The sequence below is a fragment of the Mustela nivalis genome (genome assembly GCF_964662115.1).
Source record: "Mustela nivalis genome assembly, chromosome: 13".
Lineage (NCBI taxonomy): Eukaryota > Metazoa > Chordata > Mammalia > Carnivora > Mustelidae > Mustela > Mustela nivalis.
In genome coordinates this window covers 56532021-56545825 of record NC_139032.1, presented here as the reverse complement: position 1 = coordinate 56545825, position 13805 = coordinate 56532021, and the positions used below count along the sequence as shown (strand labels likewise).

General features: G+C 46.3%; 1 protein-coding gene across 1 annotated transcript; it reads left to right on the top strand.

Annotated features, from left to right (window-relative positions):
• The first annotated feature begins 167 nt into the window (after positions 1 to 167).
• BAG1 (BAG cochaperone 1) lies at positions 168 to 13079 on the top strand. Its single transcript, XM_082694630.1, has 7 exons — positions 168 to 704; positions 2164 to 2292; positions 4475 to 4557; positions 6763 to 6876; positions 9254 to 9361; positions 10291 to 10353; positions 10847 to 13079. The coding sequence occupies exons 1-7, from the start codon at positions 503 to 505 to the stop codon at positions 10934 to 10936; spliced, it is 789 nt and encodes a 262-aa protein (XP_082550756.1). The 5' UTR covers positions 168 to 502; the 3' UTR covers positions 10937 to 13079.
• Positions 13080 to 13805: the final 726 nt, after the last annotated feature.

Sequence of the window (13805 nt, the reverse complement as noted above, 5' to 3'; positions counted from 1 at the left end):
CAGTCAACAGGGGCGTGGCCTCGGTGAAGGGCGTGGGGCGGGGTTCCAGATGAGTGGGGCGGGGCCTCGGTTGAGTGGGTGGGGCCGGGGAGGCTTTGGCAGAATACAGCTGGGCCAGAGCCGGGCCTGCTCCGAGGGGCGGGGCCGATAGGCCGGGCGGCCGGGGCGGGCCGGGGCGGGCCGGGGCGGGCCAGGGCGGGCCAGGGCGGGCCAGGGCGGGCCGGGAGCTAGGCGGAGTTGCAACACGCCGAACTCAGCGCCCTCGGCTGGGTGGTCAACAAGCGCGGGTCTGGCGGAGCGCGGTGGCGCTCGGAGACCGCGAGGCGACCGGGGGCGGCTGGGTCCCCGGCGGCGCGGCCCCCGGCCGGGCCGGGAGCCGCGCCAGTCGGTGCCCCCGGCCGAGCGCGGTCCGCCTCGCTCTCAGCGAACATCCATCCGGAGTGCGGCCCGCGGACATGCCAGAACCACCAGGGGCGCCGCCGCCGGCGCTCGAAGGCCGCGGATGAAAAAAGTGCGGCCTCGCTCGGCCCGGAGCGAAGAGGTGCCCCGGAACGAAGAGGTGGACCGAAGTGAAGAGGTGGCCCAGAGCGAAGAAGAGGCCCGGAGCGAAGAGGCGACCCGGAGCGAAGAGGTGACCCAGAGCGAAGAGGTGACCCAGAGAGAGGAAATGGCGGCAGCCGGGCTCAGCGTGACCGTCACCCACAGTGAGCTCGGACGACCGGGTGGGCTCCGTGCCGGGTGGGCGCGATGCGAGTCTACCAGAGCCCGACGGGGGTCTGTGGGTTTGGCCACGTGTCCTCTAGAAAGATATGCTCTTGTGTTGGCCCTGGTGTTCGGAAGTGTGGGATCTTGTTTGTATTTGAGACCGGCTTTTGTGCGGGTCTTATATCAGCACACCTGTCCAGTGGCCACTGTATTTTGACTCAGGCCATTTGTTTTATCCTCTGTGTCCGTACTTCATGTCATCGTCTTGGTTGTATGCGTTAGTGTGTGCCTGAGCAGTTTTTGTGGATCTTTGTATCAGGATTGTATTTGGTCGTGTCATGTATGACTGCTCTGTGTCTGGACACCTATGTGTGTGCGGAGCCTAAACTCACGTCCGTTGTTTGAGTGGGCTGTGGGTCCAAGCATACGCTCTGGGCACCCTCTGGGTCTGTCTAATGTTGGACTTGACATCGATCTAAACAAAGTCAGTTTTCTCAAGAGCTCTTCAGGACTAGCGGAGACCCGAGGGCCTCAGAATCTGAAGACCAGCATTCTAGATCCTTCAGTTTTGAGTAACCTTGGGATGTCTCCTTTCGAGGCTTCTAGTTTCTTCCCTGTGAAGTAGAGTTGGTAGCACCTGTCCCACTAACTGCATGTGACTCTTGTGCAGGCTCAAGGCTTGGCATAAGCTCTGGGCATGGGCTATCTCCTCACTGTCCACATACCTGGAAAAGAATTCACTTCTGGTCCAAAAAAGTTTTTTGCTGTTTGAGTTTACTCACTCGTTGTCTATTTACTGAGCACCAACCATGTATGTGCCCAGATGTGCCCAGTGGGAGAGACTTGGTTGGAGGAATCCCATACTCATTACAGCAAAGGAGACAAGAACATTACAGAGTACAAGGCAGTTAGGCCACAGGAAGCAGATGGCTTCTGATGAAAAACATGGCCTTAGGAATCAGATCTGAAGTCAGGTTTTTACTCCTCAGTTGAGTCTCCAGGGGCAGGTCTTAACGGATATATGGGAGTTCTGAGAATTAAGTTAGATAATGTTTGATATATATATAAAACATTATATATAAATATATTTATATAAATATTAAAAATTAAATATATAATATAAATATTTATATTTATATAAATATTATATAATATATTATATATATATAGTTAGATAATGTTTGAAATGAGCCTGTCAGTCCTTTATGCATGTTAAGTGCTTAAAATGCTAGCTGATATCACTAAATTGTTAGTTGTTATTATAGAGGAAACAAAAATTCTTGGACAGGTCACCAGATGAAGCTGGGAAGATTGGGGGTGGGGGGGTGGGTCAGGCTGTTTGGAGTAGGTGGCAAATGAACTGGGCCTTGAAGGCTGGGTAAATAAATACAATAGTGTCAGCCTGTAATGGTTTATGTGAAAGAATTTTCTTCATTGAACACTCTTCTCTCTCCCCAGGCAATGAGAAGCACGATCTTCATGTTACCCCGCAACAGGGCTGTAGTGAGCCAGTTGTCCAAGACCTGGCCCAGGTTGTTGAAGAGGCCACAGGAGTCCCACTGCCTTTTCAGAAACTTATATTTAAGGGTAGGCATTTCTCTTTCAGCTTTGAGTCCTTATGGCTAGAGGGCCTGTTTAAAACTATTTAACCTTCTATAATGATAACTCTTAGTTTTTAAACTGGGATAATTTTTTTTTTTAAGATTTTTATTTATTTGTTTGACAGACAGAGATCACAAGTAGGCAGAGGGGCAGGCAGAAAAGGCGAGGGGAGCAGGTTCCTTGCTGAGCAGAGAGCCCAGTGTGGGGCTTGATCCCAGGACCCTGGGATCATGACCTGAGCCGAAGGCAGAGGCTTTAACCCAGGGTTAAACCCTTTAACCCAACTGAGCCACCTAGGCCCCCCCTAAACTGGGATAATTCTTACTTGCTTGTTTATCCATACATTCCTTCAACACATTTTATTGAGAACCTACTATGTACAGGACACTTTCAAACACTTGAACAGGTGTAGAGCTGAAGTCCCGTGAGGATGGCAGAAATCTTATCATTTTGGGTAAAAGCACATGGCTAGTCTTCCCTTGTTAAGTTAGATCCTCTTCCCATCATATATGCATATGGCATTTTCTATCACACTTTTGCATAATTTGTATTGAAATTACTATTGTGATCCCTGTCTGTCAAATAAATAAAATCTTTTAAAAAAATAATAATTGTTTTCATAGTTGCTGAACATCTTATTTCTCTGTTAGAATAACTAACTCTTTAAGGGAAGATACTCCTGTGTCCAGTGCTCAGCATAGTGCTGACACAGAGAAGATGTTGAACAAACTTACCAGGGGTGGATGTGGCAAGCCCAGTGGATGATGCTGATTTCTACTAGGACCCACTCCCTTTCTATCTCCATTCTTTCTTCCCATTCCCCTGGGAACTCATTATGGTATCTGATGGGGCCAAATTTATCCCATTTGGTGCCAGTTATAAAGGATTTAGTGAAGGGGGTGGAGAGGCGTCTGGGTGGCTTAATCAGTTAAGCATCTACCTTCCGCTTATATCATGGTCCCAGGGTCCTGGGATCGAGTGCGCATCTGGGCTCCCAGCTCAGAGGAAGCCTGCTGCTGCTTCCTCTCCCTCTGCCTTCTCTCTGCTCATGCTCTTTCTCTCTCTCAAATAAATAAAATCTTTTAAAAAAGAATTTAGAGATGGGAAGCATTTTTATTTATTTATATTTATAGTGCAACTCCTTGTGTTTTCTTTCTTTCTTTTTTAAGACTTTATTTATTTGGCAGACAGAAGTCACAAGTAGGCAGAGAGGCAGGGGGAGAAAGCAGGCTCCCTGCTGAGTAGAGAGCGTGATGTGGTGCTTGATCCCAGAACCCTGGGATCATGACCTGAGCGGAAGGCAGAGGCTTTAACCCACTGAGCCACCCAGGCACCCCTTGTGCTTTCTTTTAAAAACTCTTTTATTATGGAATTATAAAAGACAGTAGAAACCATGTTTCAGAATAGAGGAAGGCACAAAGAAGAAAATGTTTTCCTGGATAAAAACCCTCATCACGGGGCACCTGGGTGGCTCAGTGGTTTGGGCTGCTGCCTTCCGCTCAGGTCATGATCTCAGGGTCCTGGGATCGAGCCCCACATCGGGCTCTCTACTCCGCGGGAAGCCTGCTTCCCTCTCTCTCTCTCTCTCTCTCTGCCTGCCTCTCTGCCTACTTGTGATCTCTGTCTGTCAAATAAATAAATAAAGTCTTAAAAAAAAAACAAAACCCTCATCACATTTCAGGATATTTCTGTTCATTTGTACAGGCATCCTGAGTGTGGGTTTGTGTGTTTGTGTGTAGTTGATAAACTGAGATTATATTGACTATACAATTTTTATAACATTTTTCTAATAAAACTGAGCCATCAACATTTATTATGGCATTGAAGTTTCCTGAAAAAATTAGCTTTAATGCCTACAAAGTCTTCTGTTGTACTGATGTATAGTTAATTAGCCCCTGTTCCTAAATGTTTGTCTCTTTCTAGTTTCTCACTATTATGATTAAGCTTGCATTGAAAATTATAACACTTACTATGCAGGCATGTATTCGGTTATTTGTTTAGGAGAAAATCTGAAGTGAAACTATTGGATCAAGATACCTGCGGAAAAGATTATACCAATTTATCCTCTTCTCATTAGTGAACACACTTGTCTATTTCCTGTAACCTTGGTGGAATCTATTTTCAGTGTTGTACAGTTGTTACCACTTGGCATATCTTCTCTTTTCAGGAAAATCTCTGAAGGAAATGGAGAAGCCACTGTCAGCACTCGGAATACAAAATGGTTGCCGAGTCATGTTGATTGGGAAGAAGGTAAATTTTTTCTACCAGAATACTCCAGAACCAAATGACTAAGGTCTTCTTCTTCTTCTTTTTTTTTTTTTTAAAGATTTTATTTATTTATTTATTTATTTATTTGTCAGAGAGAGCCCGCTAGCACAGGCAGACAGAGTGGCAGGCTGAGGCAGAGGGAGAAGCAGGCTCCCTGCCGAGCAAGGAGCCAAATGTGGGACTCCATCCCAGGATGCTGGGATCATAACCTGAGCCTAAGGCAGCCACCCAACCAACTGAGCCACCCAGGCGTCCCTGACTAAGGTCTTCTATACATATTTCTATTTAGAAGGCCTAATTGGGGACCCACATTCTACATTAGTGAAATAGCTCTCTCTAAACAGATGTAGTTCCATTTATTTGATGTGGCCAGGTTTGTTATTCTCATGCCCTCTGGCTCCTGTTGGTTATGGCTTTTGCTCTGGGAATCATGAACAGTTATGCCACGTCAGTAACATAGCTCTTATGTTGGTGGTGGATCTCAATCTGGTTAAAATGGTGCCTGAGTCAGGTCTTACTCACATGGAGGGGATTTGCAAGAGAAACTTCTATTGAAATAAATCCTCTGCAAATTTCATGAATCTCTCTCCCTTTAAACACCCTTTCCACTAAAATATTCCACAAGGGAACACCCTCTTTGGCTAGAAAGAAAAGTTCAGACTAAAGAACCAAGGGAGGAAGAGGTGCCTGGGTGGCACAGTCAGTAAAGTGTCTGCCATCAGCTTGTCATGATCTAGGGTCCTGGGATTGAGCCCTACATTGGACTGCCTGTTCTGCAGGGAGCCTGCTTCTCCCACTCCCTCTGCCTGCTGCTCTTTCTGTCTGTGTTTGCTCCTCTGTCAAATACAAAATACAACACAAAATCTTTAAGAGAAGAAAAAAGAGCCAAGGGAGGAAACCAGTCAGTTGGTGAGGACAGTAGCCCCTGGGGTGATGAGAGAGGGTTATGGCCAGCTCTGCATTGTGACACATTGAAACTGCTGGTCATAGGAAGTTTCCTTACTTTGAGTAGGTGGCTGATTCAGCGTGGAGAGGGGACAGAGATTAGCAACGTGAAGGCAAAGAAGATGTAGTCCAGCCACAGAACAGCCAGGAGTCTGGCACTCAGGATTTGACCACAAAGAAGAATGTGAACAGTTTGGGGTAGTGTGAACCAGGAAGCTGCTGGCCCTGACTACCTTTTGTTTAGATGAGAGAAGGGGAAGTGTTCTAGATTTCTTGCTCAAGAGTCAGGGAAAATAGTTCTGGGTAATGGGCAGAACCTAAGGGTTGAGTCCAAAGAAATTATAGAACCCCTAATTGGAGTTGCCCTGGGATATGTGAAGCCAAGTCTGATTCAGATCTCAGTTTCACCTCTTTTGGGATGTGTGACCTTACCTTACTTTATATTAAAGCTCAGTTTCATCATCTAAAGCCCTATCTTCCTCACTAGCTTGTAGTAAGGCTTAAAACAATAGTACAGATAAAGAGTTTAGTATAGTGGAGGGAATGCCCAACGAAGGTATTCATCATTATCATCGTCTTATTAAATGGGAGAGCTCACGGGCGCCTGGATGGCTCAGTGGGTTAAGCCGCTGCCTTCGGCTCAGGTCATGATCTCAGGGTCCTGGAATCCAGTCCCCCATCGGGCTCTCTGCTCAGCAGGGAGCCTGCTTCCTCCTCTCTCTCTCTCTGCCTGCGTCTCTGCCTACTTGTGATCTCTCTCTGTCAAATAAATAAATAAAATCGTAAATAAATAAATAAATAAATACATAAATAAATGGGAGAGCTCAGCTGGTGGGTGACACTAAGGAATTCATTTAAAGGAATGGTAGGATTCCACCTGTCTCACGGTTCTGGACTCCTCACAGGTGTTCACTGTTATCTGTTCCTCCGGAGGCTTCAGTCTGGCCTCAGCTGCCCCAGCCTCAGGTTGACTGACTCTGGCACTTGGTTTGGCTCCTTTCTCTCAACCCAAGCTGTCTGGGTCCTTGCAGAATGTTTACTTAGTGTTTTCACTCTAGTCTAGAGTGTTTGTAGGTAGGAAACCTCCATGTGTAAACCCTCCAGCTTGCTTTCCAAAGAGCAGCAGAGTTAAGGTTATTTTTTTCTAGGTGAGTGGTTTAGCCCAGTTATGGTCAGATTTATTTTTTCCTTTCCAGTTAGAAGCCACTATTCTTGACTTCATTTTATTCTTTAACATTTTAGAACAGTCCAGAGGAAGAGGCTGAACTAAAGAAGTTGAAAGGTTTGGAGAAGTCTGTGGAGAAGATAGCTGACCAACTGCAAGAGTTGAACAAAGAGCTTACTGGAATCCAACAGGTCACTGTCTGGGGAGATACAAATGTTTGGTTGTGAGGGCAGGCTTTCTAGTTTCCCTGGGTTCAGATCCTGGCTTTACCCTTTCTACTACTGTGGGCAAATTTGCCAGGTCTCAAGTTCCTTAAAAGGGAAAAATGATGGTACCTCCTCTCAGGGTCGGTGTGAGGATTAAATGATGCAGCTCAAGGGGCACCTGGCTGGCTCAGTCGGTAGAACATGTGACTCTTGATCTTAGGGTCGTGAGTTCAAGCCCCACTTTGGGCATAGAGCTTATTTAAAAAAACAAAAAACTGTAGTTTGAGTCTGATGCATACTAAGTGCTTTAGAAGTGTTCTTGTCATTGCTGTTTTCAAACCCCAGCCAGCATCCATTTGTGCTCCTAGGAGAGCACCTGCCATTCCAGGGTCACATACTGTCTGAAACAGAACAGGTAGCTTTTCTCAGGCCCAGCTGTTAGAATGTGTTTAGCAAGACAAAGAACATTTAAGGTCCAAGTTGAGTTTGATCTTAGCAGGGAAGGCGGGGGGGTCATCCTGTTCAATTCCTTGTATTAGAGAAGGGGTACTAAAACTAAGGGGTGCCTGGATGGCTCAGTCAGTTGAGTGGCTGCCTTCTGCTCAGGTCATGATCCCAGAGTCCTGGGATCGAGCCCCACATTGGGTTCCTTGCTCGTGGGAAGCCTGCTTCTCCTTCTCCGTGCCTGCTGTTCCTCCTGCTTGTGCTCTCTGTCAAATAGGTAGATGAAATCTTTTTTTTTTTTCTTTTAAGGATTTTATTTATTTATTTGACAGAGACACAGCCAGAGAAGGCTGTGGGAGAGGGAGAAGGGAGGGAGGAGAAGCAGAGGGAGTGGGAGAGGGAGAAGCAGGCTTCCTGCCAAGCAGAGAGCCGGATATGGGGCTCAATCCCAGCACCCTGGGATCATGACCTGGGGTGAAGGCAGAGGCTTAACAACTGAGCCACCCAGGCCCCCCAGTAGATGAAATCTTAAAAAAAAACACCACCACCAAAAAACTAAGTAAGGATTGTGAACTGGCCCCAAACCACGTATTTTTTTCTCCTCTCACTTTATAATGTTAATAGATGTAGGTTTCTGTTTTAATTACAAAAGTAATACGTGGCGGTTGTATAACTTTTAGGTAAACATATGGGCACTAATACCTATAAGGTCCTGACTCAAAAGATAACCAGTACTGAAGACTGGAATATGTTTTTGCATCTTAAAAAATTTGATACAGTGTTATGTATACTTTGTAAATTGTTCTTTTATTGGATAAAAAAATTGAGCATTTTCTTGTCATTGAAAATTATCATTATTGGGGTGCCTGGGTGGCTCAGTCGGTTGAGCATCTGCCTTCGGCTCAGCTCATGATCCAGGGGTCCTGGGATAGAGCCCTGCATCAGCCTTCCTGCTCAGTGAGGTGTCTGCTTCTCCTTCTGCCCACCCCCCTGCTTATGCTTGCTTGCTCTCGCTCTCTCTCTCTCTTTCAAATAAATAAAATCTTTTTTAAAAAATTGTACTCTCTGAAACTTGGATAGTAATGTTAATGTATCATGGTTTACCTAACCAGTTCTCTATTGTTTATCACCGAATGTTATTTTACCATTATGCATTAATGCTTATCTGAACATCCTTGAACATAAATCTTTTTTGACCATTTCTGATTATTTTGGGGGGGGGGTAGAATAAATTCTTTGACTTGGAATTGCTGGCTAATGTTTAAAGCTTTTACTACATGTGGTCAAATCTATATCTTTGATAAACATCCTCAGAGATCCTGGCTGTCTACCCATTGTCACCACCTAACTGGTCACTAGGCCAACCAATGTGAATAAATGGGAAGATAGTTTAATAAAAACAGTGTAAATGCTGCCAGTTGTTACCACATGTCCGTGTCAGGAATTACATTAAGAGTCTGCTTATGTTTGTCTTTATCCTCATAGTAATCCTCTGGGGTGTGTGTATCATAATCTTCATTTTAAAAATGAGGACATTAAGGCTCAGATGGATTAAGCATTTGCTAACGGTCACAAGCCAGTAAATGGCAGTTAGAATTCAAGACTGGGCCTGTCAGACTCTACACCGTGCATTCTTAATGTCTGCCTCTTAGGTGTGGGTATACTTTGGTGACTGGAGCTTCACCAGAGCCAGGCCTCAGGAAGCATTAGCAGCCCCAGTGGGCCGCGGGAGCTAGAGTGGCCTGCAGCCTATTGTGGTGCATGAGGTGGCTCTGTTTTCTCCAAAAGATGAAGTTGCAAGTCTGAGGTCTGGCCCAAACTATTGGGGGAATGTGGGTGGCTGCTTCATCAGTGCCTCAGCCTGGAGTTTTCTGTCAGCCTCAGGAAACCCTTGCAATAATGCATTATTCCTGCACAGGGCTTCCTGGCCAAGGATTTGCAAGCTGAAGCCCTCTGCAAACTTGATAGGAGAGTAAAAGCCACTATCGAGCAATTTATGAAAATCTTGGAAGAGATTGACACACTGGTAAGTACATATTCAACCAGGAACTAGTTTGCTTTGACTGTGTTTCAGTCAGTTTCACTCTTTCATTAATGCACTCTTATTTTCTGAGCATACTGGGCGCCTGCTGTGTGACAGACACTGCCCAGCCCTTGCTGGGTACACAGAAAGACAAGATCATTCCTGATTTTTAGGCACTCATATCCCACCAACGTAGGGCTTTTGTCATTTTTATTTATGTGTGCTAAAAGCATCTAATCCTCACAAAGTTGGGACCCAAATGGATGGTGATTTTCTAGGGCTTCATGCTACTCATGTGACCGATACCCCACTGGGCTCATTACCTGAACAGAAGTGAGTCAGACCTGCTCTTGTGAGACTGTTGAGAGTCATCGACTCTCATGTTCCCTGTTATAGAATGGCAGTAATATTTCTAGCCCGCTGCCTCATTTTTTAAAAAAATTTTATTTATTTTTGAGAGAGAGGGAGCACAAATAGGAGTGGGTGGCAGAGGGAGAAGAAGACTCCCCACTGAGTAGGGAGCTCTATGTGCGACTCAATCCCAGGACACTGGGATCATGACCTGAGCCGAAACCACCTGAGCCACCCAAGTGCCCTGATGCCTCATTTTTGAGGGTGAATTACTCTGCCTGGGATTCTGAGGGAGTGCGGGCGATTATAAAGAAGATCAGGGAGCTCATGACGTGGCCAGGACACAGTACCCGTACATAGGGAAAGGACATAGTCCATGTTATACATCAGTTTCCATGGCCCAGACCCTGAGAACAAAGGATAGGGGTAAGAGCCATGGTAACGGCCACATAGGATACAGATCAAGGAAAATCATTCCTGAACATGCACATCTCATTCATTTTGGTGGACTGTGGGTATTCTGTCGTGTTGTTATGTCACTTTTATTGAGATGATTTATGTGTCAACTTATTCTTCCACAGATTCTGCCGGAAAATTTCAAAGACAGTAGACTGAAAAGGAAGGGTTTGGTGAAAAGGGTTCAGGTGAGTTGTGTGGTGAAGCATTACAAAGTTTAATGTCTTGGTGTATGTGTTTATCTATTCAGAGAAGGATACGGTAAAGGTGTGCTATGTGGTATGGACTTTCTTTTGATTGTGATTTTGTGAGCCCAGAACATAAGAGCTCCTTTCATGTCCCTGTAATTATATTTGGATATAAACTCACTGGGGAGGAAGATCAGTGGAGAACAGTTATGATGCCACATTACATAATTCCAGAGGCACTAGTCATGTGAATACTGTTCCCTGAAACTGTGTAGTATAGTGGCAAGGCTTCCTGTCCTCACCACCCTTCTGGTGGGTTGTTGTCAGAAGCCCTGCTCCTATGCTGTGCTCTGCCTCCCCCCCCTTACCTGAGAGCTCAGGCTAGCTCCATCCCTCCCCGCGGGTTCCCCATAATGGTTGAGCAAAGAGCCTCCCATGGGCAGGGAGAGGTTAGCCCCAGGTGGTCCCTCACTGTTCTGCACTCGTGTTTTAGGCATTCCTAGCTGAGTGTGACACAGTGGAACAGAACATCTGCCAGGAGACAGAGCGGCTACAGTCCATGAACTTGGCCCTGGCCGAGTGAGGTGAGGCGAAATGAGGCGGGGCTGCCTGAAGAAATTGCCACCAGCTCTGCCCTCTCTGGGACAGAAGTGACCTGATTTCTCCAGGGCTGCTGGGGACAGTTGGCCGCTTTGCAGTTTTCCTGCACCTACCATGTTCCCGATGAACAAGTATTCTCTACAGTCTGCAGTGGAGCTCCTGTCTTGTTTTCTCATTCTCTCTCCATGTGGCTGTGCCGTCCAGCAGCCCACCTTGTCTGGGGGACCTCTCCTGCCCATCTTGCCAATTCTTTCAACCTTGGGGTGCTTTCCTTGGGCTGGGGAGACCTCTCATTTGTGTTGGAGTAATTCCTGTAGGCCACCCCTGTCTTCAGATTCATGAGGCCTTTTTGCCCTTATGATTCCGTAGCCTGTTGATGTAACCCAGAATCACCAGGAGGTTACATCTAGGGAGTGGCTCAGAATAGATAATTTGGCTCACAGGGTGGTCCAGGTATCCCTCATTGTAACCAAATTCTAGAACAGGTGGCTGGGTTGTTGGTTCATAGACCTTGACCTCACTTCCCAGTGACCCTGCCCAGCCACAGGCCATGAGACCTCAGGCCCATTCCTGGGGTTGGGCTTGTATCAATGTGTGGACTTCCTTGTGCTTAAGTAAATCTTTAGAAGGTTAGAACCTAGTAATGACCAAAGCTCTGCTTAAAACCAGGTCACAAGTAGAGAGTGGGGGGGACAGAGAAAGGAACCACAGTGAGGCAGGTGGTGAAGGCAACCATAAATTTCTAAGGCGTACCTCAAAGGCATTTCTGTTCACTGTACCCTTCTGAGGTCATTGTTTCCTTTAAGGCTGTTACTGTTTGTTTTGTGGCCCCCTCCACTCTTACAACATTGTTTTTAAAAAGCAGTTTATGTATCATCAGCAAACAAAAGAATGTTTAAACCTTTTTTGATTAAATAGGAGAAGCAAAAGCCTTCTGTGGTTCCAGCTGTAATTTGTGTTGAATAAGTCAAGAGTTGCCCTGTATGCTACAACTCTTAACCAAGTCAGCTTCTGTCACCCTATTTTTTCCACACAGTGCCCCGGAGACAGGCTTCCAATAGGCCACTCTGAGGCCAACCTCATTTGGCAGAGAGGAGTCACTGAAGCCCCAGGAATTTAGGCCTGTGCGGGTGGGACCTAGGACAGGGGTGGCTAAGTGGATGAGGTTCAGCCTAGCCTAGCCCACCCCCCACTTTAATCAGCAGTTCAGTATTTATCTGATAGTTTTTATAGGCTAGCTATGTGGCGCTGGACCAAGGCATGTAATGAGAGGTCCCTGTGTGTGAGGTGCTGTTCTGAGTTCTTCAGGTATATTAGTCATTTAATGCTCATACATTTTAGGAGGCAGACAGATACTGTCCCCACGTTAGAGGTGAGGAAGTAGAGAGCTTAGGTAATTTCTCAAGGTCGTAAGTGGCAAAGCCAGGATATAAAGCTGGTAGTTTGACTCTTCACTGTACTTGCTCCCCATAGCATGGGCCTCCTGGCTCTTATCTCTCTCCCTCTTCCTCCCTCTCCCTTGTTGGTCTCCACTTCCCCTCTGGCCTTCCAAAGAGCAGCTTCCCTACAGAGCAGCCAGAGTGGCCATAAAATGCCAATCTTAGCATGTCAGGCCCCTGAAGATAAAGGCCAGAGTCCTTACCCTATGTGTTCTCCCTTTTATCCCCAGACACTGGCCTGTTTGCTCTCTGCTGGTAGGCACGCTGGTCTTCCAGATGCTTTGTGCCTTCTCCTGCCTTGGGGTCTCTGCATATGCTGTTCCTCTGTTTGGACAGCTCCTCACCATCTCTCTCCGCCCCCACCTCCCCAACCCTTTTCCTAAGTATCTCCTGTTCATCCCTTGAGCTTAACTCAAATGTCTCTTCCATGGAGAATCCTCATCTGTTGTCAGGGAACATCTTAAACCCCCAGGTGATATCCTTTCGCAATTTGCCGTTGCTTTTCTTTATGATAAGTAGCATGATAAACCATGATGTATTTGTGGTATTATTTGATTAATATTTACCTCTAACCCTAGACTCTAAGTTTCTTGGGTTAAGGGGCTTCTTTGTCTTGTTAACAGCATATTTCAAGCACATTGACTATTTTATAATAGGTGCTCAATAAATATTTGGAGAATGAATGAATGTTAGACGCACACATCTACAGTGATATTCCCACAGCTGCACTGCGTCAGCGCTGGAATTTACTGCATCAACAGCCATTGTTTGATTAAAGGGTGGAGAAGAGAGGCCCTGCGCCACTGGGGACTGGGCACGTGTGCAGGGTGGTGACTGGGGCCTGTGCACAAGCCCCCCCACGCCCCTTCCCCAGATCTGTACATCCACAGGGTGTCTCTGCCAGTGAACAGGGAAAGAACACTCCCCGGCTGCCCACTTTTCCTGGCACATGGCCAGTCTTACTATATATAAGGGGAACCAGTGGGGCTCTGTGATCCCATAAACATCCTCAGCCAAACAGAGCTGGAAGAATTCTCCCACACATAGTTTTAGTCAACAATTTCTACTTGCTTTAAGACCTAGCATTAAGGTTACCTTCTCTGAGACACCCTTCCTGCTTTGGTAGTCAGGATTCTTTTAACTGAAAGCACCAGAAACCAAATTCCGAAGAGAATGTTGAAACAGAAAATATACTGGGGCACCTGGGTGGCTCAGTCAGTTAAACATCTGACTTTGGTTTTAGCCTAGGTCACGATCTCAGGGTCATGAGATCGAGCCCCACCTGGGGCTCTGTGCTCAGCAGGGAGTCTGCGTGAGATTCTCTCTTCCTCTGCTCCTCCCCCTGCTTAAACTCTCTCTCTCTCTAAAATAAATAAACCAATCTTTCTTTTAAAAAAGGAAAGAAAATTTATT